The sequence below is a fragment of the Rattus rattus genome, chromosome 13 (genome assembly GCF_011064425.1).
Source record: "Rattus rattus isolate New Zealand chromosome 13, Rrattus_CSIRO_v1, whole genome shotgun sequence".
Classification (NCBI taxonomy): Eukaryota; Metazoa; Chordata; class Mammalia; order Rodentia; family Muridae; genus Rattus; species Rattus rattus.
Window position 1 is genome coordinate 26,840,740 of NC_046166.1, and position 26,413 is coordinate 26,867,152.

A 26,413-nucleotide genomic window follows, 5' to 3' on the forward strand; every position below is an offset into this window, starting at 1 on the left:
GGAAGGAAGGAAGGAAGGAAGGAAGGAAGGAAGGAAGGAAGGAAGGAAGGAAGGAAGGAAGGAAGGAAGGAAAAATGTTAATGAAAAGAATATGGAATGGCAGTGAATATGTTCAATATGCATAGCATGAAATTTTCAAATAATTAATAAAAGTATTACTAAATAATTTTCTTGGGAAACTCTTAATAAAATCAGAGCCTAGAAATTAAAAAAGAAATGAAACTAGTGCCAGGCACCTCAAAGCATCTGGGCATTAGTAATAATTAATCAGAAAATAAACCATTAACTTGGTCCCTAATCGGCTTACCTTTCCATGAGTCATCAGCTTTTACAAAAGGTTACACTTCTCCATTATTTGGCTAATGTATTTCCTTAAATCAACACATAAGCAGGGGTTTGGGCTGGTGGTTCATTTATTTTGTGTAATAATTCTATCTATTTACATATGATTGAGAGCAAAGTATAAATACTGTGTCTTGAGTCATGCTGTTCCTGATTTGCCTCTGTATTTTCTTGCCTGAGATACTTGGTCAGGCAGACATATTTAAATTTGGAACTGTAGGGAACCTCAGCCACTCTGGCCTCACAGGGAACAACTCTGTGAAGTAGGACCCTGACTGAAATCCTTGTGATCTACCCTGGTTACTTCCTCTCTTCAAAATGTTCTGTGGGGAATATGTGAGTACTTTAACTATTTCTATAAAACTTTTTAGTCTTTTGAGAATTAGGTTACTTGGCATTTTGTAGAGGAAACACTGGTTTTAATTTGTCTTCATTAAAATTTTAATTAGTTATTGTCCAATATAACTATTAAATAGAGTTAATATTATTAAGCCTTAAATCCATGCTAATATATTATTCTATTATAATTAAATTGCCGCTACTTTAATAAGTAGTCTGAGTCAGAATCGTGACAGGTTATACTAAAAATTGATCGTCATGTTTATTTCTTAATATAGGAAATTAAAGTGATGTTGAATGCAGCTCTCCATTTTGAGTGAGGATCTGTTAAAACTTAGTACCTGTTTAACTTAATTCAACTTTTCTTCATATAAATTATTTCAGTACAAACCCTCTGCTAGTCCCCTATCTTTGGAAGAACCAACAGAGGTCATCTGTATAAGCATATGTGAAGAAGTATCCACATCACTTGGTAGTTTTATATACGTATGTATACAGATAATGATTGTCTTAAATCTATACTGAAACTATTCTCTAGAAAAGTTTTATGCCAGAGATACATGAATTCAGCAGAACAAAAATATTTTCTTTACTCATATACACAGTATTATTTCCTAGAAATTTTGTTTATCTATTTCGTGTTTCAAGACAAGCACTGAATGAGCCCTTCAAATGTGGCGTCCTTCTGTCCCCGTTGGTTTGGCAGTTTACATTTGTAACTTCTTCTCATATGCAGTTGAAGCTGTCATCATCTTCATTAATTATATCATAGTTATGCTTCACTATGGAGAAAGTAAAAGTAAAAAAAGTAAAAAAAGTTTAAAAAAGTAAAAAAAAATAGCTCAAGACCAAACATAATGAATCAATTTATGAAAATATTTAGTTTTCTACCTTTTTGATTTGAGTAAAATTAACTGAAAGTATTTAACATTACATTTTGTACCAGTCTTATACTATTACTTATACCATGTTAACAAATGTTTTTAAGGAAAATTTTGTAAGATATGTGTCCTAAATTAGGGATTAAATGGTATTATTACATTAAAATTTTAAGATATACAATTTGCTTCACTTGTAGAAACAATAAAACACAAAAATTAAACAGGTACATTCAACCACATCTACACTTCATTTTATTGATTGACTGTATTGTAGAGGAGTGTTGTAAACTTTTAGAACAATCATGAATGGAGAACAATATGAACTTAAGTTTTACATCGCTAAGGTCATTCTAGTATGAACAAACTTCCAATCTTAAGCTATTTGATCCAAGTGTCTAGGATTGTATGTCAAGGCAGATTGTATATTAAGGGTAACTTCATCATTCAGTCTCCATTTTGCATGAGGTAACTTCAAACAAGAAAGAAGTTCTCCATCAACCAATACAGTTCTTATTTTCTAGTAGAAATAACTAACTAGCTTGACTCTTGACTGACCCGTTGAAAGTAGACTCCTCAACCTTCTACTTAGCAGTTGTGGTTTAAAATCTTGATATTTAAACATATATGTTTGATATGCACACAGTAGTACTTTCGATGTCTATAGAATAGCACGGCACTGTCATACATACATCAGCTAAGAAGCAGTAGCATGGAAAAGTAGCGACATTGCTATGAATCCAATGCGTATTTTTTTTTCAATTATGCGGAGTTAGGTACATCCCAGTGATTATTGCAGCTCACGGATGTTTCTCATGATCAGAAACTAGACTTACCTTTGACATCATTAATGTGTTTTATTTATGTGCTCATATGTAAGGCATCTGTTGAAGATAAGATTACATTGGCTACTGCAAACCTGAAATCATTTGACTTATTAATTAGATATGCCAAGTTTCAGGAGGAATACAGGACATTATACTGAATACTATTAAAAAAATCTTGCTCAAAACAGGATTCGATCGCACCCAGGCATTCCAACATCCACAGAATTCAAAGTCTTCAAACTACAATGGTCTCTTTAGAATGCATTATGCCGATTATTCTAGGAAAATGTTTGCTAATTTTGTCTTATCCTGCCTTCAATTAGTCCCAGGTGTCTTATTGGCATAAGATTTTATTTATGGATCCATTGAAATGATGACAAGTTTATTTTCATTCTGTTACTTTTCTTTTCGTCTTGAGACTTTTATATATTTCTACCACATTTATTGGCTGACAGAAAAGCATTAATCACTACAATATTAAAAGCAAAAGAGCATATTCATACTGGCATCAAATATCTATATTCCGATACCTAAATTAACAAGATATCATATGCAAAAAGTTGAGAAATTATTGCAATTTTGAACACCTACTGGAGAAACTTACAATTGAACTTTATCTAATTTAATATCCACAATTAACTCTCTCATATCAATAGACATTAATATGCTAAAGATTTTTAAATTTTTCTAGCTCTTACTAGACATTCTGCTCAGTGATTTCAGCTATAGGATTTTAGACTTCCATAATTTCAAGGAACCTAGCTCCTCCTAATATTCAAGATTAAAATACAAAAACTCAGCAACATTAATTATTTAAAAGCCAGAAAATTGCCAACACCAGATCACGTCTACCACAAGAGAAGTTAGAGGGGGGAAAGACAGAGAGAGAGGGAAGAAGAAAGAGAAAAAAAGTAGAAGCCAATATGATTGCAAAACTTCCAGCTTTATGTAGGAAAAGTAGGCTAATTGTTCTATAGGTCGATTGATTTACCTTTAATTTTCTGTGGTAACAGGAAATAAACCCAGGACAACTAAGCCACAGCCTCGACTTTTACTGTATTTTATTCCAAGATATGGTCTCACTAAACTTTCCAGTCTGGCCTCAAAATTTGTGGCCTTCTTGAATAGATCTCAGCCTATTGAATAGGCCTACTCAGGTTCCTGAATAGCTGAAATTACATTTGCAAACATTATCAGGCAAAGAAAAGATTCCTTGTGAATCCAATGAAGAGAAAGAGAAAATAACAGGAATATTTTTACAAAGATGCCTCTACTTCTAAATATGTCTCGAAATGAGTTCAAGAGGCACTGTTCATATGGACAATGAGATGCTAAATAATTGAACACGATGAGGGTGAAATAAATGAATCCTATAATTCAATAAACCAGGAGAATGCATTATGGAGAAGTAACCACAGACTGGGGTGACCTCGAGTGAGAGTCGAGTTTGCTCGGATGGAGAGATTATTTCGAAGCAGAAGTAGAAAGGTTATTTCTGAGAAACTTTCCTCCCAGATATCTAAGTTGGATTGTTTATCTGTAATATGACTTACTGAGCAAATATTATTAAAAGGTTATTCATATTTCAGATTGCTTTTCACTATCACAAGACTACATTGTGTGAACTTTACACATATGATTCAACAAAAGTTGGGAGTTATGCTGGGTATAGCTTCAACCTTTACTGAAGTCTTGGTGGCATTAATAAGTGTTGGAATGAAAAACTAAGTGCAAAAACCATTTCCTCTGGACTAAAATGTAGGCACTCTGCTAATTTTGAAAGGAAAAATGCTTGTTTTTATCAACTATTGATTTGCCATTAAGGTAAGGGCTGTGCAAAAGTGACTGGTAACTAAGCACACAGGCAGAAACTTACCATGTATCATGTAGGATCCCTGTCTCTCTCTCCCTCCCTCCCTCCCTCCCTCCCTCCCTCCTCTCTCTCCCTTCCTCCCTTTCTCTCCCTCTCTCTCTCTTAGGAGTACAGGAAGTATAGAAAACTAAAGTGAATTACTTTTTTTTTCAAGTAAATCAATCTTTATTCTTGTGTGTTTGAAAGAAAGGTGACAACATATAGAATACTCTGAATCAAATTTAATTAAAATATAAAGCATGAAGAAAGGAACAAACCTCACAATTACTGAAAAAATAGGTTATGGGAAATGCATTTTTTTTTCTATCATAAGGACTTCCTCTTTTTTCCTTAAGTACTTACATTTTTTACAGTCCAGCCATTGTTACCCTCCCGGTCCCCCTTCCCACAGTTCCTTATCCCATTCCTGCTCCCCTGTCTCCAAGAGGATGCCTCCCCACACCCTGGGGCCCCAAGTCTCTCGAGGGTTAAGCATGCCTCTTCTCCCACTGACACCAGACCAAGCAGTCTGCTGTGTGTGTGTGTGTGTGTGTTTGGGGGCTGGGGACGTAGGAGGGAGTCGAACCAGCTAGTGCATGTTGCCTGGTTGTTGGCTCAGAATCTGAGAGATCTCAGGAATGGGTCCACATTAGTTGGAACTGCTGGTCTTCCTATGGGGTCGCCCTCCTCCTCAGCTTCTTCCAGCCTTTCCCTAATTCAACCATAGGGGTCCCCGACTTCAGTTCACTGGTTGGCTATAAGTATCTGCGTCTGTCTCAGTCAGGTGCTTGTTGTGCCTCTCGGAGACAGCCATGCTAGACTCCTGTCTGTAACCACACTACAGCCATAGTAATAGTGTCAGGCCGTTGATGTAAGTACCAACCTTGTGTCTACTTGGTGAGTCAACTCTACCCTCTTATTATTGCAAGCTAGAACAAATGAATACAAGAACAAAGAACTTGAAGTCCGGGTTACCTTTAGCTTTCTGTGACTTAGTCAGAAACCGTTACTCACAAGCATCATAGACTACTTGCTGACTGATCTTCAGTGAGTAAAACTATCAAGGTCTGCCTTCTGCAAATGTTTAGTTTGGGGAAGCAATTCCATAGATTATCTCTATTACTAAGAAAATAATATGAATTATATTTGTAGACTCACTTTTCTCAGGTACTGCTCACCTGGGATCTCTTCTGTAGAAAATTGGTATCCACATCTCTAAATTCATTAACTCTTCTGAAATTCTAATATTTCTAACTAAACCAGATATGTTGAAGTTTCAGTGTGAATCCATTTGGGTGTTTGTTGTTTTGTTTCTCTTTTTGTTTTTGTTTTATTTCTCAGTCTGAATAAAGAAAATATGCATAACTATATTGCAATTGTGTTCTTCCTAATTGATAAACCCTGAACAAACAGTACAGGAAAGAAATCATTAGGTTGTCACAAATTATGAACTTAATTTTAAAAACGATTAAATTGTAAGATAAACATCTTGAGAAATTATATTTGGCCAGGAAGAATCCCAGTTACGTTAATGAGTCATGATTGTCTGTAATTGGGTGAGGAGGTAAGAACAGAGTCTGTTACAGGGCCTTGCTCACTGATTTTTTTTTCATCTTGTAGCATAGTCTCACAGACCAACACCCAAGTACATTCTAAGTACTATAGAACTCATTTATCAGCGGAAGTCCCTTACAATCAGGAGTAGCTCAGGCTGACTCACCAAAAGGAGATTACAAGAATTTTAAAACACTATTTTTGAACCCCTGCTGTCAGTGTCCAAGTCTAGTCTAGTCAATTTTCTTCAGTAATTCACAAACATTTGCTTACAGTTTGTAAATGCATTTATTATATAAAGAATAAAAGTTGGAAAATTCTAGGGCTCATTTTCTTGGTCCAATGTCACATGAATCTCCACTCATATATTCTCCTATGCACTATAGAATTCTTCTATTTGTATGTATGTATGTATGCATGTATATAAGTGTGCATGTATGTATATGTATTCATACATGTATTATGTATGTATATATGTATATATGTATGTTTTATCTATATATGTTCTTTCTGTTATAGCATCACTCAAGTCCTTCAGACATTCTAGTTTATTATGCCAGCAGGAAATAGAAAATAATTAGACCCCCACAAATATCATGTACAAAACATAAAACTAATCTGTACTCTTGGCTGTGTGCTTATTATACGGCTGTTATGAGTCAAGTAAGAATTGGTTTCATTCACAGGCTGCTTCAGATCCCCTTTTCATCTTTATATTGTGGCAATCTATAAAAAAAAAGGAACAGGACACCTTAGTAATTGAATTTGTACACCTTAGTAATACTAATTGGTACTATTTTATTTCAAAGAAGTTGGAAAGAGAGACCCATGGTTAGATTTTGCAGGTTATGAGAAGAGAAAGCACTTTACCCCCAGCAGACTCATCAGTGTGATACTGTGTGTTGCTAGTGTTTTGAGTAACTAAGAAAATCATGTTATCTTTTAAAACTGGGTCATTCTTTTTCTTTGCAATAGCAATCTTCTCGAATCATTGTTCAACTCCTTGGAGATGTTGAAAATATGTGTACATCTCTCCCAGACATCCATTCTGCAGCCAGTCTCAAATTGTCACTGTTTTAGAGAGTTAGGTAAAACACTTACAATGCTTCTGAAAGACAGAGGCACTAGCACCTGGGGGCATGGGCTCCTTCTGTGTATCTTTCATTTGCTATTGTGCTGACTTCTGGGTGTTTAATCAGGCATGCAGCTGGACTGTAGAAAAGCAAATACTCACAATGAATGCAGTAGTCAGATTCATGAGCCTTGAGTAATAAGGGAACTAGGCCTTTGGATACGGGGATGTTGTACATGTGTAACAAAAGTCACACCTGAGCCTTTCTCAGGGAATCAATAGAGCTCCTCAGAACTCTTTTCCCTTGCAATACTGATTCTCTTTCTTCCCAGATATTACAAATGCTAGGATTAATATTCTTGGATACTCCAGATTTTCTTCATGCTATTCAGTGATTTATAAATTCCTGTTTGTAGACAGGATGACATATAGCATATTACGTCATTAACAAACAGGTAGGTTTGTCGCTTCTTAGGTATTAGACATCTTTCCTTTCTATGACAGACATAAGAATACAAATTTATGATGCATTTTGTTTTCCTTCTTTCTTTTTCCATGTATATGTGTATACACATATATACACATATATACACATATACACATAAATAGTGAAGTGTCTATATGTGTATAAACATTCACATGTTTCTGTGTGTCTGTGTCTGTGTGTGTGTGTGTGTGTGTGTGTGTGTGTGTGTGTGTGTGTGTGTGTGTGTAGGCCACAGGCCAACCTCTGTTATTATCCTTCAGATGCCATTTATCTTGTTTTGTGAGACAAGATCTCTCATTGTCCTGGAGCTCACCTAACAGCTTGGGCTAGATAGCCAACGCCTTCTCTCCACACCCCCAACCCCCAATCATATGCCTGGGATTAAAAATTCAAGTCACTGATCATCCCTCTAGTTTTAGATAGGATCCAGGGAGAGAACTCAGGTGCTCTCACGCTTGCAATTGCAAATATTTTACACAAAGATTTATCTTCCTAGCCTCTGTTTTCCTTAATAATTGTATTTCACTGTTGAGAAAATATTCATAGAAAAACTCATGTCATTCAAACTTTGTTATTTGAATTAACTAAGGCATCTGACTAACTTCTTCAGCATTAGTCACATTTTTATCGAGTGGTCCTCCTACCACACTGCCCAGAAGCCCAAAGAAGCATGTAGACTGGAGAACTTTTATAAACTTCAGTCTTTCTGGCCATGGAGCCTGCTCTTTCCTCAGTTCATGTAGTTCTACAAAAAAAAAATCACACCTCTGCCTGAGATGAAGAGAGATCCGTTACAGAATATTGAATCTGTGAAATTATCTGTCCCTTCCCTCTGGCAATATAAGAGGAGGAATATTTCAGATAGTTATGGCTATAGTAATATGTCACCTTTCAACTCACAACTCTGTTCCCTCTAGAAGTTGTCCACTCAAGGTAATTCTACTTTATCTGTATGCTGGTGCTTTTCTCCATTTAACTATCTTCTCCCTACGACCCCTCATTCTCATTCCCATGGTTCAAGCTGTGATTTACTCCTCCAGCATCATTGACACATCACTGTTAGAAACTAAACTCAGAGCAATGTGTTTATACATGGCCAATAGAATCCCATTTATGGATTTATGAAAATAAGCTTGAACCTAAAACCAAGACACTTTTAACTGTTTTGAGGGATATTTAGATTCATACAGAAGTCATCCAAATGAGCTCACACTGGAAAGATGGCTCAGTAGTTGAAGTCATTTGTTCTTGCAGAGATCAATGTTTGATTTCTAGCACCCACATGTCAACCATCTGTAACTCCAGTTTCAGGGGACCTGACAACATTTTTACTTCCCTGGGCACTTGGTATGTTACAAGGCATACAGACATACATGTATGTAAAACACCCATACATACACACATAAAATAAATAAATACAACTTTTTAGTGATCTAGACTACCAATTATCCTTTTCCAGCTCTCTATTTATATTTACTGAAGACATCAAAACTATTATATTACAACAAATTGAATACTAGTATATAAACCAGCAATACAATTCAGATTATATCCATTTTTTCATTTTTCCTGTACTATGTCAATAACTATTCAAAAATATTGCATCTTGTTATCATATTTTTCACCCTAACAATCTCTAATAAATCCTCCGTTTTCCCTCAATTTTCTGACCTTGGTCTTTTAAAGAGTATTCAATTATGAATAAAATGTCTTTTAACTTAGCATTCTTTGATTTTTTTTTGAAATTAGGTTGTACTTGTGCTCTGTTCAAAACAATGGTATGAACACATTTCATCCTTTCCAGTGCATGCTGTGACAGAGATCACAGTATCAAACCATCAGTTCTGGATATGACCAATTAGTTGCAGTGAACGTGGTAAGATGACTGTGTACAGATGTTCCTCAAAATAGGATAACTCTCTTATGTATTACCAAATAAATACTTTAAGATTATTCAATGGTCTTCTTTCTCTCTAAATTTTGTATTGCTAATTTCAGCATCCATATTGGGGTTTATTTTCTAATTCTCTTATATTTTTTACTTTTAATAATTGAAAAATCTTTTTTGAGGAAGAGATATAGGCATAATCCTATTTATTGACATATTTATGTATTAAAGGTAAAAAGACATCTCCATCTGTGAATAAAGGTATACTCCTACAAGTATTTGTCTATGTCTTCAAACTATCCTGCCTATGGTTATTCAAAACTATACAGTCAACTCTTACTTTTTATTACATTTCACTGTGTGCGTACATGTGTGTTTATGTGTGTATATGTGAGTTAGTGTGTGTATGTGTCTGTGAGCATGAATGTATTTGTGAGTATGAGTGTGTGTGTGTGTGTGTGTGTGTGTGTGTGTGTGTGTGTGTGTGTGTGTGTGAGTGGGGAGGGAGGGAGGGAGGGAGCGAGGGACGGGACATCAACCATCAAAGCTGCTTCTTTCTGCTTCTGCCATGTGAGTACTAGAGACTGAATTCAGCTTAGTAGACTTAGTACTAAGCTTTCTGTTGCTTCTACTACAAGATATAACAATCTCATTTTTTTATTTCTTCTCTATTTGACATAGAATTCACTGCTTTCCTAAAGTTTTCTGATTCACTGATATCTGAAAATCTGGACATTAAATGTGATTACTGGAGTAACTGTTGTTATAGTCTTTTAGTGGACAAGGCAACAAACTGTGTACCCATTTGTTGTCTACATATAATTGTATTCATTTCTATGCATGATCACAAATATATAACTTTTATTTGCCTGATGTAATTGTCATCTCAGAGCCTAACTGCTAAACAGACTCACTCTTTTTAGTTCTTTGTGAACTCTGGCTGGTTCAATTCAGCTGTTCTTGCTCAAACTCCTTTCCAAACTGACTGGTTCTACCTGGCTTCTCTCTGTTTCTTATTGAACTACTCTGGTTGACCTCAAACTAACTATGGTAGTCTGTTCTAATCTTCTAGCTACTTCTTATTTTGTGGCTCAAACTGCCTCTGGTGACCTGCACTAAACATCATGAACTCACAAAAGGACTCAATGCAACTCTACTACATTGCACTGCATTGCACCCACTGCACTGGCTCCCAACTGTCTCAACTCCACTGCATTGAACTTACTGGAGTGAGCAGACTAGAATAGAATGACTGTTTCTTGATACACTGCTCTGATATGGCTTTGTTCTTAGAGTTGAATATATTCTATCTCTGATTCATTCTGTCAAATCTTTCTCTGATTTATTACTTTGTCTGCCCCTCAGAAGTCACTGTTTGGGAATAAGGGTGTGTACTAAAGGACTCAAGCCAGATTGACTAAGGTGGCACTGAGGGCATGTCTACATGCCAGCTGGATTGCACAGACCTAAAAGTCTTTGAACGTAATCAAAACAGCCATGTATGTAGACCCATATGTATCAACCTCTCTATAGTTGTTCTCTGTCTTATCTACTCATAATGTATCTTCATTCTAATACCTCTATAACCAGTCACTGTTTCTGTCCTCCTACTCTTTTTAACTCTATTCTCAGTCAAGAAAAACCATAAGTATCAGTATTTTATTAATTTGTATATTTTCTTTACCTATCTTTGTGTTTAGTTTAAACGTTCTTAAGCCATTTGCCTGAGAACATTAGGTGTCTTTTTTTTTTTCACTCTTAGCTTATCACTTCAAGTAAAAAATATCATTTCCTAAGTTGACTAGAACATGTGGGAAAGTGTCCTCCATTATTTTTCCTAGAAAAAAGTCCACAGTAGTGGTATTATTAATTTGTTACAAAAGCAACCTTGAATGAAACTCTGCAGGCCTAGCATTTTCCTTGATGAAAGATTTTCAGCTAGTAGCTTCATTTCCTTGGAACTGTGAGGCTGTTCCGATTATCTGTCAACAACCAGCCTTGGCTTGTAGATGGGTTCTGAGGACGGGATGTTTGAGAGCCGCAAATGAAACAACTCAAAGTGAAATTGTGCGTACCAGCTGACAGCCTGTGTTCTGCTTGAGACAGTTTTCCAGCTATAGCTCTGCTTGAGACAGCTCTGTGCTAGAGACAGCTTTCTCCCAGAAAGAGCTCTCTGCTAGAAACAGCTCACTCATGCTAGAAAAAAATTCTTTGGATAGCTCATGGGTTTTCTGATCAAAGTCAGAAAGTCTGTTAGAAAAAAAATTCTTGGATTTTCAAACCAAGTCAGAAATCCTGTTAAAAAGAATTCTGAAAGTAATTCTTGGGTTTCAGTTCAAAAGGAAAAAGCCAGGGAAAGAAATCTATAAGATCTATATTAGCTCTTACCACTCCAAGCAGTTCTTCCTGTGGGTTGTTATCTCTTCAGCAGGCCAAGCCCAGGTTTTTTGTTTTTTTTTTTTTTGTTTTTATTTACATACCAATTCAATCATTTACTCCAGGTTCCCTATTGATCACCCCAGGAATCAGCATTCCTTGATTGAAATCCCTTGATTTTTAGAAAGAGAAAACAAGCACATTTCTTTTTAACATTGTAAATGAATTCAGACCTCTGCCCTTATTTGTAAACACAGATAGCAATTTTAGCTGAGTAGGATCCCATCCTGAGATTGTCATTCCTACCACTCCTGAGCCTGGGCCTGGGCCTGGAGGTAAACTCCCTCTGTCCCAGGCTGACCTTGAACTCAGGAATCTGCCTTTCTTAGTATCTTCCTGACAAGCTGGCTTACTAGTGCAGCTGCCTTTGCTCTTTTAGGTACAAAAAGCTCCTTATACAATTCATATTTTGTATAGTTGAGAAATTATATATTCTTGAACTCGTGTTTTCAGAGTTCTTTCCCACAGCCTTAAGGACTCTCTTGAAGGTCTCAGCATTTAACATTTGGCTAAGACATTAGACACACCCTCACTTTCCACACTCATGCTGCTTCTAATTATCATGGTGTCATTAACCTCAGCAGGGAGAATATTTCCCAAAAAAGGATGAAGTAAAAACAAATTAATACAAACAAGCCTCATGCATAGCAACCATCAATGCTCACAGCGGCCCACACACTGCTGGCTCTGTTGTAGGGTTGGAAAACCATATCATCCTATCCCTTCCACATGGCCAAGCAGAACTCAGCAATTATCTTCTATTTGGGAAAAAGTAGGCTTTCTTACTCATCTTGTGGCACTGAACTACACTCAAGCAGAAAATAAGTCAACATTACAAGAAAAGAAAATTGAAGAACAGGAATCTTAATGGATACAGTGGCAAATATATACAACCTAAAACATATACAAATGTGGTAATATATAAAAGGAAGAATCTAGAAGGGAAAGAAGAAAGTTATCTTAAAAGAGAATGGGAGTATCGATAGTCAAAGACCAGTGAGTATATCACGCCTTATTAGTAAATTAAAGCAAGAAAGTCTTATGGTCTTCAAAATACATTGCAAGAATAGAATCTGACAAGCTTAGCACTGTTGATGTTCAAAATAAGCTTGAAAAAACACAAATTTCCTTGTCTTTATAAAAAAGATACCTATACACAACTCCTAGAGTCAACACACCTAAAGGTGGAATATCAAAGTACTTATATTTGTAGCCTTTTCTTCTGCACTAGTCTTCACAGACTGAACTCAAAGCATAAATGTCCTCATTAGGAACTTAATACCATTTCTTTTTAATATGAGAATAATCATAAACTGATACAATATGCTGGAAAACCCTGGGCTTAAAATCATCAATCACCCTCTTGTTTTATGTTACCAATTATTATACTAATGACTATTCATAAATATTGAATTATTATTTTTGCACATATAAATCTTTGCAATGGGAGCACTCACCTTAGTTTATACTGTCTTGTTGATATGATTTATTAGACCACTCATACGAATATTTGAGAAGCATGTTTAAAACCATTCCATGGTATTTGTCTTCAAAGATAAGAAAATAACAACATGAAAAATAATTTGATAACATGTAGGAAAGGGGAGATTATTAAATAAGACATCAAAGTTATTCAACTAGGAAACAAACTCCATATGACTATGTTCAAAGATAGGGAAAGAATGAAAGAATGCCTGATACACTATGTCTTCAAATGTCTTCGATTGAAATTCCCAACAATTCTTTGTACTGAGAAGAAAAATTATTTTAATTGTTTCCCAGAGAATTCATCATTTACAAAGTTGATTATATTAAATATCATTCATTATCTAATGTTTTTAAAAGGTTACCATTCTTTAGCACAAGATTTGTTATGTAGTAAAAATTCAGTTATTGCTGGCTATTACTTTACAATGATTTTAAATACCAATATTAATAGTTCTGAAGTGTTTCTCCCAATTACTTCTGCCCATTGATTCTACTCCCATTGGATAAAATCACTCTTGAGAATTACTTATGAAATAATAGGTAATTAGTATGTTCTTTTTCCTTTCTTTAAAGTTGTCATTTTGCTAGATTAAAGGCTTTTAAGTTCTAAACCTTTTCCTTAGGGTTCTAGAAGGAGTCAAGTATATATTCACATTTAATATTAAGGAAGAGAGGTTTTTTTTAATCTTTATTAACTTGAGTATTTCTTATTTACATTTCGATTGTTATTCCCGGGCCAACATCCCCCTAACCCCTCCCCCTCCCCTTCTCTAGGGGTGTTCCCCTCCCCATCCTCCCCCCCCATTACCGCCCTCCCCCCAACAATCACATTCACTGGGGGTTCAATCTTGGTAGGACCCAGGGCTTCCCCTTCCACTGGTGCTCTTACTAGGCTATTCATTGCTACCTATGCAGTTGGAGCCCAGAGTCAGCCCATGTATAGTCTTTGGGTAGTGGCTTAGTCCCTGGAAGTTCTGGTGCTTTGCTGCTGGCATTCGCCTCTGTATTTGCTGTATTCTGGCTGTGTCTCTCAGGACACATCTACATCCGGTTCCTGTCAGCCTGCACTTCTTTGCTTCATTCATCTTATCTAGTTTGGTGGCTGTATATGTATGGGCCATATGTGGGGCAGGCTCTGAATGGGTATTCCTTCTGCCTCTGTTCTAAACTTTGCCTCCCTATTCCCTCCCAAGGGTATTCTTGTCACCCTTTAAAGAAGGAGTGAAGCATTAGCATTTTCGTCATCCTTCTTAAGTTTCATGTGTTCTGTGCATCTAGGGTAATTCATGCATTTGGACTAATAGCCACTTATCAATGAGTGCATACCATGTGTGTTTTTCTATGATTGGATTACCTCACTCAGGATGATATTTCCCAGTTCCATCCATTTGCCTATGAATTTCATAAAGTCATTATTTTTGATAGCTGAGTAATATTCCATTGTGTAGATATACCACATTTTCTGTATCCATTCCTCTGTTGAAGGGCATCTGGGTTCTTTCCAGCTTCTGGCTATTATAAATAAGGCTACTATGAACATAGTGGAGCATGTGTCTTTGTTATATGTTGGGGCATCTTTTGGGTATATGCCCAAGAGAGGTATAGCTGGGTCCTCAGGCAGTTCAATGTCCAATTTTCTGAGGAACCTCCAGATTGATTTCCAGAATGGTTGTACCAGTCTGCAATCCCACCAACAATGGAGAAGTGTTCCTTTTTCTCCACATCCTTGCCAGTATTTGCTGTCAGCTGAGTTTTTGATCTTAGCCATTCTCACTGGTGTGAGGTGAAATCTCAGAGTTGTTTTGACTTGCATTTCCCTTATGACTAAAGATATTGAACATTTCTTTAGGTGTTTCTCAGCCATTTGGCATTCCTCAACTGTGAATTCTTTGTTTAGCTCTGAACCCCATTTTTTAATAGGGTTATTTGTCTCCCTGCTGTCCCACGCTACGTCTCGCCAGCAGGAACGATGCGGCACACACAGGATCCTTCTGCAGAAAAAGCTTTAATGCGTCTTGAGAGGGAGAGCATTAGCTTACAATGCGGAGACGCCGAGTGAGGAATAACCGTCCCTTATATAGGAAACTATCCTCGCCTAGGACGTGTCACTCTCTGACTGGTCACTGCCAATTATGCCAGATGACGTACCAAAATGTCGTGTCCCTTTGAGTAGGGAAGCTACCAGGCCCCTGCGTTGCCCTTTTTACTAGGTATGCGTTCTGCGGATGCGGTGCTATCTTGTAATGGGTATGTGAGGACAGCTCCTCACATATGTGAGGACAGCTCCTCGGACAGCTCCTCTCACATCTGTGAAGACAGCTCCTCGGACAGCTCCTCACATCTCCCCTTTTTTTTTTTTAAGCAAACAGGACACCCAGATATAGGAGGGCGAAGACAGAGGTGGTATCCTCATTAAAGTTGTAACCTGTACAAGAGAGATACCGTTAGGCTGTTGTTGGGACCGGGCACTCCTGGGAGACTGCCATTTTTGAGGGAGGGAAAACTGGGGCAGAAACCCTCATGTAATATGACATGCCTTCCAGGGAGCGTATTTGGTAGAACTGCCCTGTGTGATGCTAAACTCGTCACCCCTCATGGGCTGCTCAAGCCGGACACTCTAATCCTGTGCAATGAACCGAGGTTCTAGGAGTGCAAGAGCTGTCCAGCCGGTGACCTGTTGCTTGAGCATGGTCAACCAGATATCGGCTGACGCTCCTTGTTCAAGGGCTACAAGTGCCTGGGCGATCACTACTTTGTCCTTTCTTGTTTGAGATCTCAATTTGCAAAGCAAACCAGAGGAGTAACACTAATCCACAGCAGAGGATCCTCCAAAAAGTCCCACTCCCACCCATTCCTTGAAATAAGAGACTGCTGGAGGTGATCCAGGATGACAATCCCTCCGTCAAAGACAGGTCCAGTCGGGTAGAATTTACTTGAATGATAGTCGCTCTCAGCTCCCGAAGTGTCTGTTCAAACTCCGAGGTCCAATTCTGTAACAGATGCTGTGAAAGACTCTTAGACAGATTAGCAGCTCAGGTAAATTTGTCATATTATATGGAGGTGACACAAAGGCCTGGGAGTTTTGATGTTCCCCGTCCAGGAAAATGACAACCGTCCCTTCTCGCCCTTTCCTCCAAGTAGCATCGCCATGGGTGTAAGATCAGTGCAGCTACCATTAACGCAATGTAAGGCCACCACCATAGAGAACTGTGGCATTAGCCACAATGTCCTCTTCACCAGTTCCCCATGTGGCCTCCCTTAACCAAGCAGAAGATTGATTATATAACATAATGCAAGGAAGATCAAAAGATGTTTTGTTGAATATGCCAAAACAAAGGCTGCCCTTAAGGGTAATAGTCCTATTTTTCTTTTAGGTTGTTCAACCTGTGGATCCTTAGGTAACAGGCCAACCCTAAATCCCCTATTAGTGGTACATCACGCATCGGGAGTGGAAAGGTTGACATTATTCCCCATCGTGCTTCGCCCTGCACCGTTGCTGGCATCCATGGAAGAAGAGTGAGGAGGTGCAGGAGTCCCAGTCCCTTCTTGATCACTTGCTGTGATGCTCCGAGTAAGTCGTCCTGGGATCCATATGGGATTTTTCATTGTCCTGTGGAAAAACACAGACAGCTCCCTGGGATCTTATTAAAACAGGATCCGGCCTTTCCATTCATTTGTTAATACATCCTTCCATTTGACTGATTCTTTTTGTCCTCTTGGGCTCTGAGCAATGTCGCCAGCTGCTGTTTGTCCAGCTTCATCAAGATTTAAAAAAATTTAAGGTAAAAGGGCCAGAGCAGTGGCCACTTGGGGTGTTGGGGGGAGTTCCATCATAATTCCCCTTCTTGTTTTATTAAATATGATTTGAGTCCGATGAGCACGCTCTATGATTCCCTGTCCTTGAGGGTTGTAGGGCAGGCCCGTCCAGGTGGGTAACCTGCATCTGAGCACAAACTGATGGAATTTTTGAGATGTGTAGGTGGGGCCATTGTCAATTTTTACATTTGCTTTCCCCAAGCACTCCATGCTTCAAGGCAGTGCTGAATGACGTGTGTTGTTTTTTCTCCTGTAAGTGGGGTGGCATGTAGAATGCCAACAGTATGTCTAGTAGATACATGCACATACCTGTAATTTTTCAAAAGTAGAATTATGAGTAACATCCATTTGCTAGATTTGCAATGGCTGTATTCTCGGGTTGACCCGATGTGAGGAACTAGGGAGGAACTGGGCAGCAATTGCTGGCATTGGTGATCTATATCACGTGCCTCTTTTCTAGATTTAGAGAAGCGTGGCGTAAAGTTCTGAGGGTGACATGGAAATTGCCATGAAAGGCTTTTATGACCTCTAAAGGAGAGGCCAGGGCCACAAGCTATCATTTTGTGGCTTTGTCAGCCAAATCATTCTCTGAACTCATTAGGCCAGGGTGTCCAGAATTGGCCCGTATATGAGTAATGTATACAGGGAATCTTCTATTTAATAGGATAATTTGGATTTTTGGAAAATATCTGCCACCTTACTAGTGGTTTTTTAATTATACCGGCGGTTTCAGAATACTAACAGCATTAACCACATAGGAGAATCTGGAAACAATATCAGAGGAACTTGAATTTTTCAATGACCTCCATGACCACTCAGGCATTCTACCACTTGGGTGAGGTTTCAAATATTGTCGTGAGAATACTTGGGAGTTTACCACATATGCTCCCACCCCTGTTTTTGACCCATCCAGATACACTGAATTATCCCTCCTTTAATGGTCTGTGGGATAGACACGAGGGAAAACAATAGGTTGTGATCTTGCAAAACACAATAGGGGGTTTTAGGATAATGATTATCTATCTTCCCTGTAAAGGATGTGAGCAGCACTGCCCAATCATCAGAGGTATGGCTAGAGTTTGGACCTGGTAGGGTGATATGGATAATCAAGGATTGGGGGGGAGTCCCAAAATGACAGATGGCAGCTTTTAGGCCCTTAATAGCCAGATGTGCTACTCACTGGATACCAATCAATAATCTTCACAGGGAAGCATGTGGATGGATCCATAACAGTGGACCTTGTTGCCTTAAAACTGCAGTGGGTAAATCCTTGGTATCTAGTACACAGAGTGGGTAGAGATCAATCAATGCGTTGCAATTGGGCCTGTTTTTTTGGCATCTTCTACTTTTAGTAAGGCCTTGGTTGCAGCGGAGTTAAGCATGATGAGGGGAGATGTAGCGTCCCTTCCAATAATTTCGAGGAACAAAGGTTTTAATTCATGGAAGGGATTTTTCAAAATGGTCTCAACCAGTTGATATCTCCCAAGAGCTTCTGAAAGTCATTAAGAGTATAGAGGTGGTCTCTACGGATTTCCAGTTTCTGGGGTATAATCTTATCAGGGAAAAAATAATGGATCTAGAAAATGACCTGTGTCAGCAATTTTGGACCTTTCTGTAGCAATATGTAAGTCCCATTGTTTAAGGGTTTTTGTAATAAGGAATAGGCTTGTTTGAGTAATTCTAAGTCTTTTATGACACATCAATATATCATCCATGTAATGGATTAACAGTAAATTTGGATAGGTCCCTGACTGGTTTGAGGGCTTCCTGAACATATAACTGACACATTGTAGGGCTGTTGGCCATGTCCTGAGGTAGGACCTTCCACTGGCAGGTTCAGTATGATTAATTGATGGGACAGTAAAAAGCAAACCTGGGCCCACTCTGGGATAAAGCAGAATAGAGAAAATAATCCTTGATATCTATTATTACCAAATTTCCAATCTTTTTAGGGCGAGAGTATGGAAGCCCCCGCTGAATCGGGTCAATGATTTCGCCCTGATCGTTAATGCCCTCAAGTCATGGAGTAGTCGCCATTTTCCTGATTTTCCTTATTACAAAAATTGGGGTGTTCCAAGGAGAGGTGGAGGGCTACAAACGTCCCAATCTTAATTGTTCATCCACCAGTCCTGTAGCTGCCTATAATTTCTTAGGGAGGTTAATGGCCATTGGGAACCCACACCTGTCCTCCGTCCTCCATGGTGCGGGTCAGGTTGCCCCAATGGCGCCTAGGAAAACCCAGGCCTTGTTTTTATGGGGTTGGCGATTCGGTTCAATGGGCGTGGAGACAACCCTGTTCTAATTGCCCTAGGCCTTTCCCTTCCTTATAGCCCATCCTTGACATCATGTGGGCCCACTTGTGGGGGTATTCATTAGATAAGGTCAGTCCCATGGTCTGCATAACATCCCTCCCCAAAGATTAACAGGAAGTACATAAGAATAAATTGTCCCTGTCGGCCATACCGCAGTTGTCCAAATTAGAGGGCAGAGCTGATCATAGGGCATGACTGGTAGCCTAATCCTTGTAGTGAGTGAAAGATTTGTGTAGGCCATGATTGAGGCCACCATTTTGAGGAAATTATATCTTTTATCAGCCTCATCCAATATGCCTTCGAAATTTCTTTCCATTAATTTCTAAGCTCAATTTTGGGCGGTTGTTAAGGGAACCACCAAAATATGCCGAATCATGACCAGTGGACCCATGGGTCCCTTTGGTATCCTGTATCGTGGCCTGGGAGCACGGAAGGAGTAATAACTGTGCTATTCTATCTCTCCTTTACTTATGGAAAAACCCCATCGGGACTTGAACAAAGAATCTGAATATCAAGAGAGCGCTTGAGCTTCAACAAGGCCTGGATGGACTGGCAGTCCTTGTAGGGCGAGAGATCCTCTCCCAAGGACAAAGGCCTATGGTTCCGTGGGTAGAGACCCCACAGTCTGGTGCAGGATTGGCTGAATGCCCATCTGGGGCATGAATAGAAAGAAGTCTGAGGCGCACGTGAGTCCAATTTGTGTCGCCTCTTGGGGGACCTCCTCTGCCGGGTCGTGGCACTGTGAAAGCGGTTCTATCTTTTTGAGGGCCCTGGGACCGGGGGCCCAGCCCGCTTTTTTGACATCTCATTAGGTCGAAGTCTCCAAAGGAGGGAGTAGTTTGCTCCTTAATGTCTCTCACTGATCGGGCACTGGTCCAGCCCTATGGTAGCCTTTGCCACATCGGACACACAGAGGGTTGCAGATCCCCTGTCTCTTTTTGTCATCCTGCAGTCTCTTTTTTAGATGGTCTGTTTTCCCCATTGAAAGCACATGATCTTTTATCCGTCCCTTTAACGGGCGCCGCTGAACTGGAGGATGGCGGCCGCCAGGCCTGAGTTAGTAAGGCCCTCCAAGTTCCCTGCAAACTCTAAGCCAATCCAGCCTCTTTATTTCTTGGGGCTATGGCTGTTCGGCACTCCTGGGTGGCTTGTCGAACGCAGGCGCTGTTCTATTAGTGGTGCTGCTTGGTCAGGATCGCCAAAAGATCTGGCCTCAGCTCATTCTAGCTACAAATTCCAGAAAATTTTCCTGGGGTCCCGAACAACTTTTGTAAAGTTGATTATCAATCCTCTCCCTGGACAGTGCCTTCCAGGCTCTAATAGCCGTGCTTTGGAGACCTGAGCATGGGGTTCTAGTAAGCAGACTGATCAGCCGCAAAGCGGCCCTGTCCTATTAAGAGTCTCGAAAGTCCATTCTTGGTAACCAGGCTATAAGCCGTAGCATTACGCTCTGGCCTGTGTTTGGGATGCCTCATACCAGAGGCTTTCCATTCCATGTATTGGGCCCATGCTGGCAAGGGCTACCTTAGCAATCATCTGCCAATCAGCTGGTGTCAATGCTGTCATGGCCAACCTGTCGAGATGTGTTAGAGTAAAGTTGGCGTGACTCCCCCTTTCTAACTGATTCCGCTAATTCCTTAATCTGATTATATCTGGCCAGGGCATGGACCGTCCCTCCTCAGTCTCAAAGATAGGAAGTGTCATACTCAGCTGCCTCACCTCTCGGGGACTAGTGAGAAGGCGTGGCGTGTCTCATATGGAGGGGCGCCATGGTGGTGGCGCGCTAGGAAGGCTTCTATTGCCCCCTACATTCGGGGTAATATCTTTCTCCTCATATTTAGCTGCTTCCTCATTCAGCTGGCTGACCTCCTCCTCTGAGTGGGTTTTATTTTCAGAGCTTTCAGAACTGTTTGGGTTTCAGCGCTTCTAGCTCTTTCTTACAGGGGTACAGGTTGGCTCCCCTCCTGGTTTTATGTGTAGAGAAAGTGCTGGAATCTGAAAATTTCAACGCCCGGGTTCTTGGACTTACCGGGGCCTTTTTTTCTTTCTTGGGGCGTCCTTTTTTTCTTTGTAGCTTAACCTCTCACACGTTAGGTTTTCTGACATACTTTCCGGACTACCTCGAGGTGGCCTGTCCTTCTACTACTGCTGCCTTTACACGCTTCATCCTTTAAACAATTCTTAATCCGCGCTTCCATATAGCTTTTTGGTCTAGGCTAATCCTCTTCGCCTAATTTTCATGTCAAGGTCTTTTCCAAGTTTGTTCCATGAGGCAATCATGAATTCAGCCTGAACAGAAACCAAGGCCACGCCCTCTCCACCTCCTTTTCAAAGTTTTAAGTGTTCCTCCTCCAATTTTGATGTCCCTCTGCTTTAATACTGTTTCCAAGGCCGCGACCACAGACTGTCAGAGGATCCCATGATGGGCCAGGATCGCCGCTTATCTCCATCCGCCTGACAAGGCGTGAGGTGAAAGGGTAGAGACAGACACGCTCTTCTTATGTAATGAGTCTTACACGCGCCTCCCCAGGCGGTGCACCCGCTTATCTCGTGCGGCCTTATCGCGTCCTTGCTCCTCAATAGTCAAAATCCGAAGGTAAAAGGGGAGCTTCTTGTGGCTCACTTATATCTGAGAGACTTGAGCTGGCACCTTCAGCTGCTGTGATCGGTCCTTTTTACAGTGAAAATGGTGAAAACAGAACATAAAAGAGTAGGGTGGCTCCCTGGACAAATACTATAGCCTCAACAAATCCTTCCCAAAGGCGGTGACAACCCCAGACAAAGTCCAAGAGAGGGCTGCCTCTCGAGCATTGATGTACCTGCAGTTCTGAATCCTCCCTTGTGTCGCCAAGGGATCTCCAGAGCGTGCTGACGATGGCGCAGGTCTTTCCCGGGTTTGGCACCAGATGTCCCGCGCCACGTCTGCGCCTAGCAGGAGCGACGCTGCACACACAGGATCCTTCTGCAGAAAAAGCTTTAATCGTCTTGAGAGGGAGAGCATAAGCTAGTTACAATCACGGAGACGAGGAGGAATAACCGCCCTTTATATAGGAAACTATCCTCGCCAGGACGTGTCACTCTCTGACTGGTCACCGCTAATTATGCCAGATGATGTACCAAAAGCATATGTCCCTTTGAGTAGGGAAGTTACCAGGCGCCTGCGTATTGCCCTTTTTACTAGGTGCGTTCTGCCGGATGCCGGTGCCATCTTGTAATGGAGTATGTGAGGACAGCTCCTCGGACAGCTCCTCACACCCTGCGGTCTAACTTCTGGAGTTCTTTGTATATTTTGGATATAAGCCCTCTATCAGTTGTAAAGATCTTTTCCCAATCTGTTGGTTGCCTTTTTGTCCTAACAACAGTGAAGGAAGAGAGTTTTAATGCCAATTTATTTCCTTTGTAAGTGACCTAAATGTGTCTAAACATAATTGTATAAATATTAACTTTAGTCTCTTCATTAATATCACCAATATGAAATTATTACATTATATTCTTAATGATACGATTTTTTATTACCTGATGATTTCTATATCCTTACTTTCTTTTCACATCTCCATCATTTCTAAAATGCAGATATTTGTTGTGAGTGCAAGGAATCTGCTTGAAACTGTGTAATTTTGGGAAGCAGGAGTTTAGGATTGATGACTGACTCAGAGACAAGGATTTCAAACAAATGATTTACTTTCCTAAACTCCTGTAGCAAATCAGAAGACAAACTCCACGGCTCAGACCCACATAGTTTCATGCTCCTCGAGTTCCCAAGGTCTAAAACTCTACAGCTAATTCCATTAGCCTCAACTTAAGGTGTCAGTGAGACTAGATTCTGCTAAAGACTCAAAAAAGAAAGTGTTTCTTTGCCTTTCCCAGCCTCTAAAGGATGATTGTATTCCTGGGTTATGTTCCCTCCATTCATATTCAAAACTAGCAGCAGAAACTTTTGCTTCTGTTATCCTATTGCCTCCCTTCTGTTTTTTAACAGTCAAATCTCCCCTTGACTACATCTTATAAAGCCAGTCATATTTATAATTTATTCAGATAATCCAAAGAACTGTTCCACCTTGTGACATTTAATTTTATAGTACTTAAAAAGTCTATTTAGTGTAAAGTAACATTCACAGGTTGGAGGCATTAGAAAGTAGATGTCATATGCTTTGAAAAGGAACAGCATGGAAGTTCTCTATTTTACTGTAATTATCTTGAGTTTAGTCTACTACTACTTCTACTGAGTTAAAGTTATTTGCAATTACATCTTCCTGAAAATTGTTTCCTATAAATTAGCTAAGGTATTTGCATGTTAAATTGTAAGAGACTGTGTAAATGAGATCAGATTCTTCTCTGTCTCTCTTAGATTCCTGAACGTCTAACTGCTAACTTAGAAAGACTTTACATTCACTTGTTTAGTAATTGGATCTTATCTATAACTATGTCCCCATCAATTTTGAAAAATGTATGATTGCCCCATCTCAATATCACTAGCTGTGGCAGTACTAATAAACTAGCCATCTGTTGATCAAATTTTATGGTAATTGAATAAAATATACATACTTTGTTTGAAAGATACAAACTGAAGTCATAATGCCCTTTTAGTCAGAAATTAGATTCTTAAAAAACATATCTCAGTGACTGCTTTGCTAGAAATCTTCATAAGCTTGAGAATATAGAAAATAAGGTTAATTGTTCTCTCACTTAAAGTTGAATTTTTGTTTCCTGATATTAATTAGTTTAGGGAATATCTAGCTAGCACAGGCCTAGTTTGATTTTTTGTTTCACCCTTGAAGCAGAGTTGGAGTTTATTAAGAGAATTTAATATAGATTTTAACCTCTTGGGTTGAAAGAAAGGTAGTTAAAAAACAGAAGACACAGCTAGAACATTGGCATGACCCTCTCAAAGGTAAGGGCCATGCTATGCCCTCTTAGTGACAGGTAATCCTGACGTGGAGCAGCCTGGTGCTTTCATATATTCAAGTGCCATCAACACAATATGTCTGCAACCCTTCCACTGGGGATTCAATACAGCAGATAAATTCACATTAGGATTCTGCAGATAATTTAAAATTAAATAGATATTTTAAAATGTTGAGAACCCAACCACTAGAAATTTACATTTGTTTGTCTTTCTTTTTCCAGTATTCCTTCTAACATAGATAAATACATACATACATACATACATACATACATACATACACACATACTACAATGGGAAAGATGCATGCACATACACACTCACACACACACACACACACACTCATACGCACACACACACAAACACTCACACACACATACACACTCACACACACATACACACACACACATGCAGATGTGCACACAGCATTGCTGTCTTCTTTCACTTTAAATTGATATGACAACATCAATTTATAATTTTATATAATTTTTTGGGTTTTTGCTGTAGAGGCCTTTAGAAATGGAAATATATTTTCTTTTATATAAATAAGAAACCCTTATCCATAGAATGTGTTCTTTCATCTTACAATATTTAGTGCTATAATGAAAACGGAATGAAAATTTCACAATGAAGTTAAATTTGAATTTGAGTATAGGCCCAGACCCGCAGTGCAGGGGACTATGGGGGGGGCAGTAAAGGGGATGGACGGGGGGAGTACCCATATGGGGATGGGAAGGGGTTGGAGGCTTATGGACAGGAAACCGGGAAAGAGAATAACATTTGAAATATAAGTAAAGAAATATATCTAATTAAAAAAAAAAGAAAAGAAAGGAATTTTGGGAAACCAAAGCAAAAAAAAAGTTTGAATTTGAGTATTTTTTTTCATAACACAGCCTCCGTGTACTCTTAAGCAACTTAGCATCATAGACGTCTCATATATGAAGAAGACAAGTAAGTCCCTTAAGACTGCTCATTGGAATGCAGATGAAAATAGAAAACAATTAGAAAATAAACTGCTCATATGAATGATTAATTTTAGAAAGGACTTCAGGGAAAATTAAAGATCTCCATTCTGGTTAGATTTTTCTTCATCAACTTGATAGAAGCCAGAGTGAGAAAGGGGCACTTCAATTGAGAAAAAATGTCTCCATTGCATAGTCCATAGGCAACTATGTAGGATATTTTCTTGATTGTTGACTGATATTGGAGCACTCAGTCCATTGTGGGTGGTATCATATGTGAGTACGTCATCCTGTGTTGTATAAAAAATCAGGCTAAGCAAACCCTGAGGAACAAGCCACTAAGTAGCTTTCCTCAATGGTCTCTGCTTCTGTTCCTTCTTCCAGTTGCTGCCTTGAAATCCAGCCCCGTCTCCCCTTCATGACTGACTGTGATCTATAAGATGAAATAAACCCTTTCCTCTCCAACTTGCTTTAGGTCATGATTTTAACACAACAATAAAAATTTAATATCCTGTGGAATTTGGGAATCCTTCTGATATATAAAAATCATTTGAGTCCACATTATATTTAAGGAACTACATTAGTTGCCCACTGGGAAGTTACAATGAAAAGATATTGAAATGCAGAAGAGAGGACCACAGGTAACACAGGCACGGATAGAAAACACTCTTTGATAAAATCTAAAATGATGCCATGTAATCGGTAGAGCTAGAACTGGGTTTTGAATTTTGGAGCAATATAATCCTCATAGATAGAACAAGTACCAGAAAATACACTCCAAAACCGTGTCTAGGAAATCATTGTTGAGTGGCCTCTTGACAAATATGAATAAAGTTCAAAGACTGCAACTTCGGATCTGTGCTTCTTCGTAGGAAAACTAATTTGCAGTTTTCCCTCCTGGCTGATTATGCTTCATATGGGCTCAATATCTAAGGTTTGTTACATTATTCTCTTGTCACCACAACAATGAAGGAGAACAATTGGAAATTCTTCAAAAAACAAAAAAAGATCTCCACACTTTCCAAAGTTCACAAGCTACTAAATAATTCATGTCTGGACTTTTTGCTAACTTTATGTAAATGTATTTCATTAGCATATATTTATTTATACTATAGAAAGAATTCTATGATACATAACTTTCAGATGTCTAAAGAAGCTAACAAATACATTTCCACTATCATTTGACTATTATCTTGAAAGTCATAACTATTCTTCATATAACATATTTGAGTCAGAGGGGTTGGGGATTTAGTTCAG

The 26,413-nt window shown here is 39.1% G+C and overlaps 1 protein-coding gene across 1 annotated transcript in view; it reads left to right on the forward strand.

Annotated features, from left to right (window-relative positions):
• Nucleotides 1–490: 490 nt before the first annotated feature.
• Anxa10 (annexin A10) overlaps nucleotides 491–26,413 on the forward strand; it is a 76,566-nt gene continuing 50,643 nt past the window's right edge. The window contains exon 1 of the mRNA XM_032919279.1: nucleotides 491–678. Within this exon, the coding sequence (XP_032775170.1) occupies nucleotides 661–678 (18 nt within the window). The 5' untranslated portion in view covers nucleotides 491–660. The remainder of the gene's footprint in view (nucleotides 679–26,413) is intronic.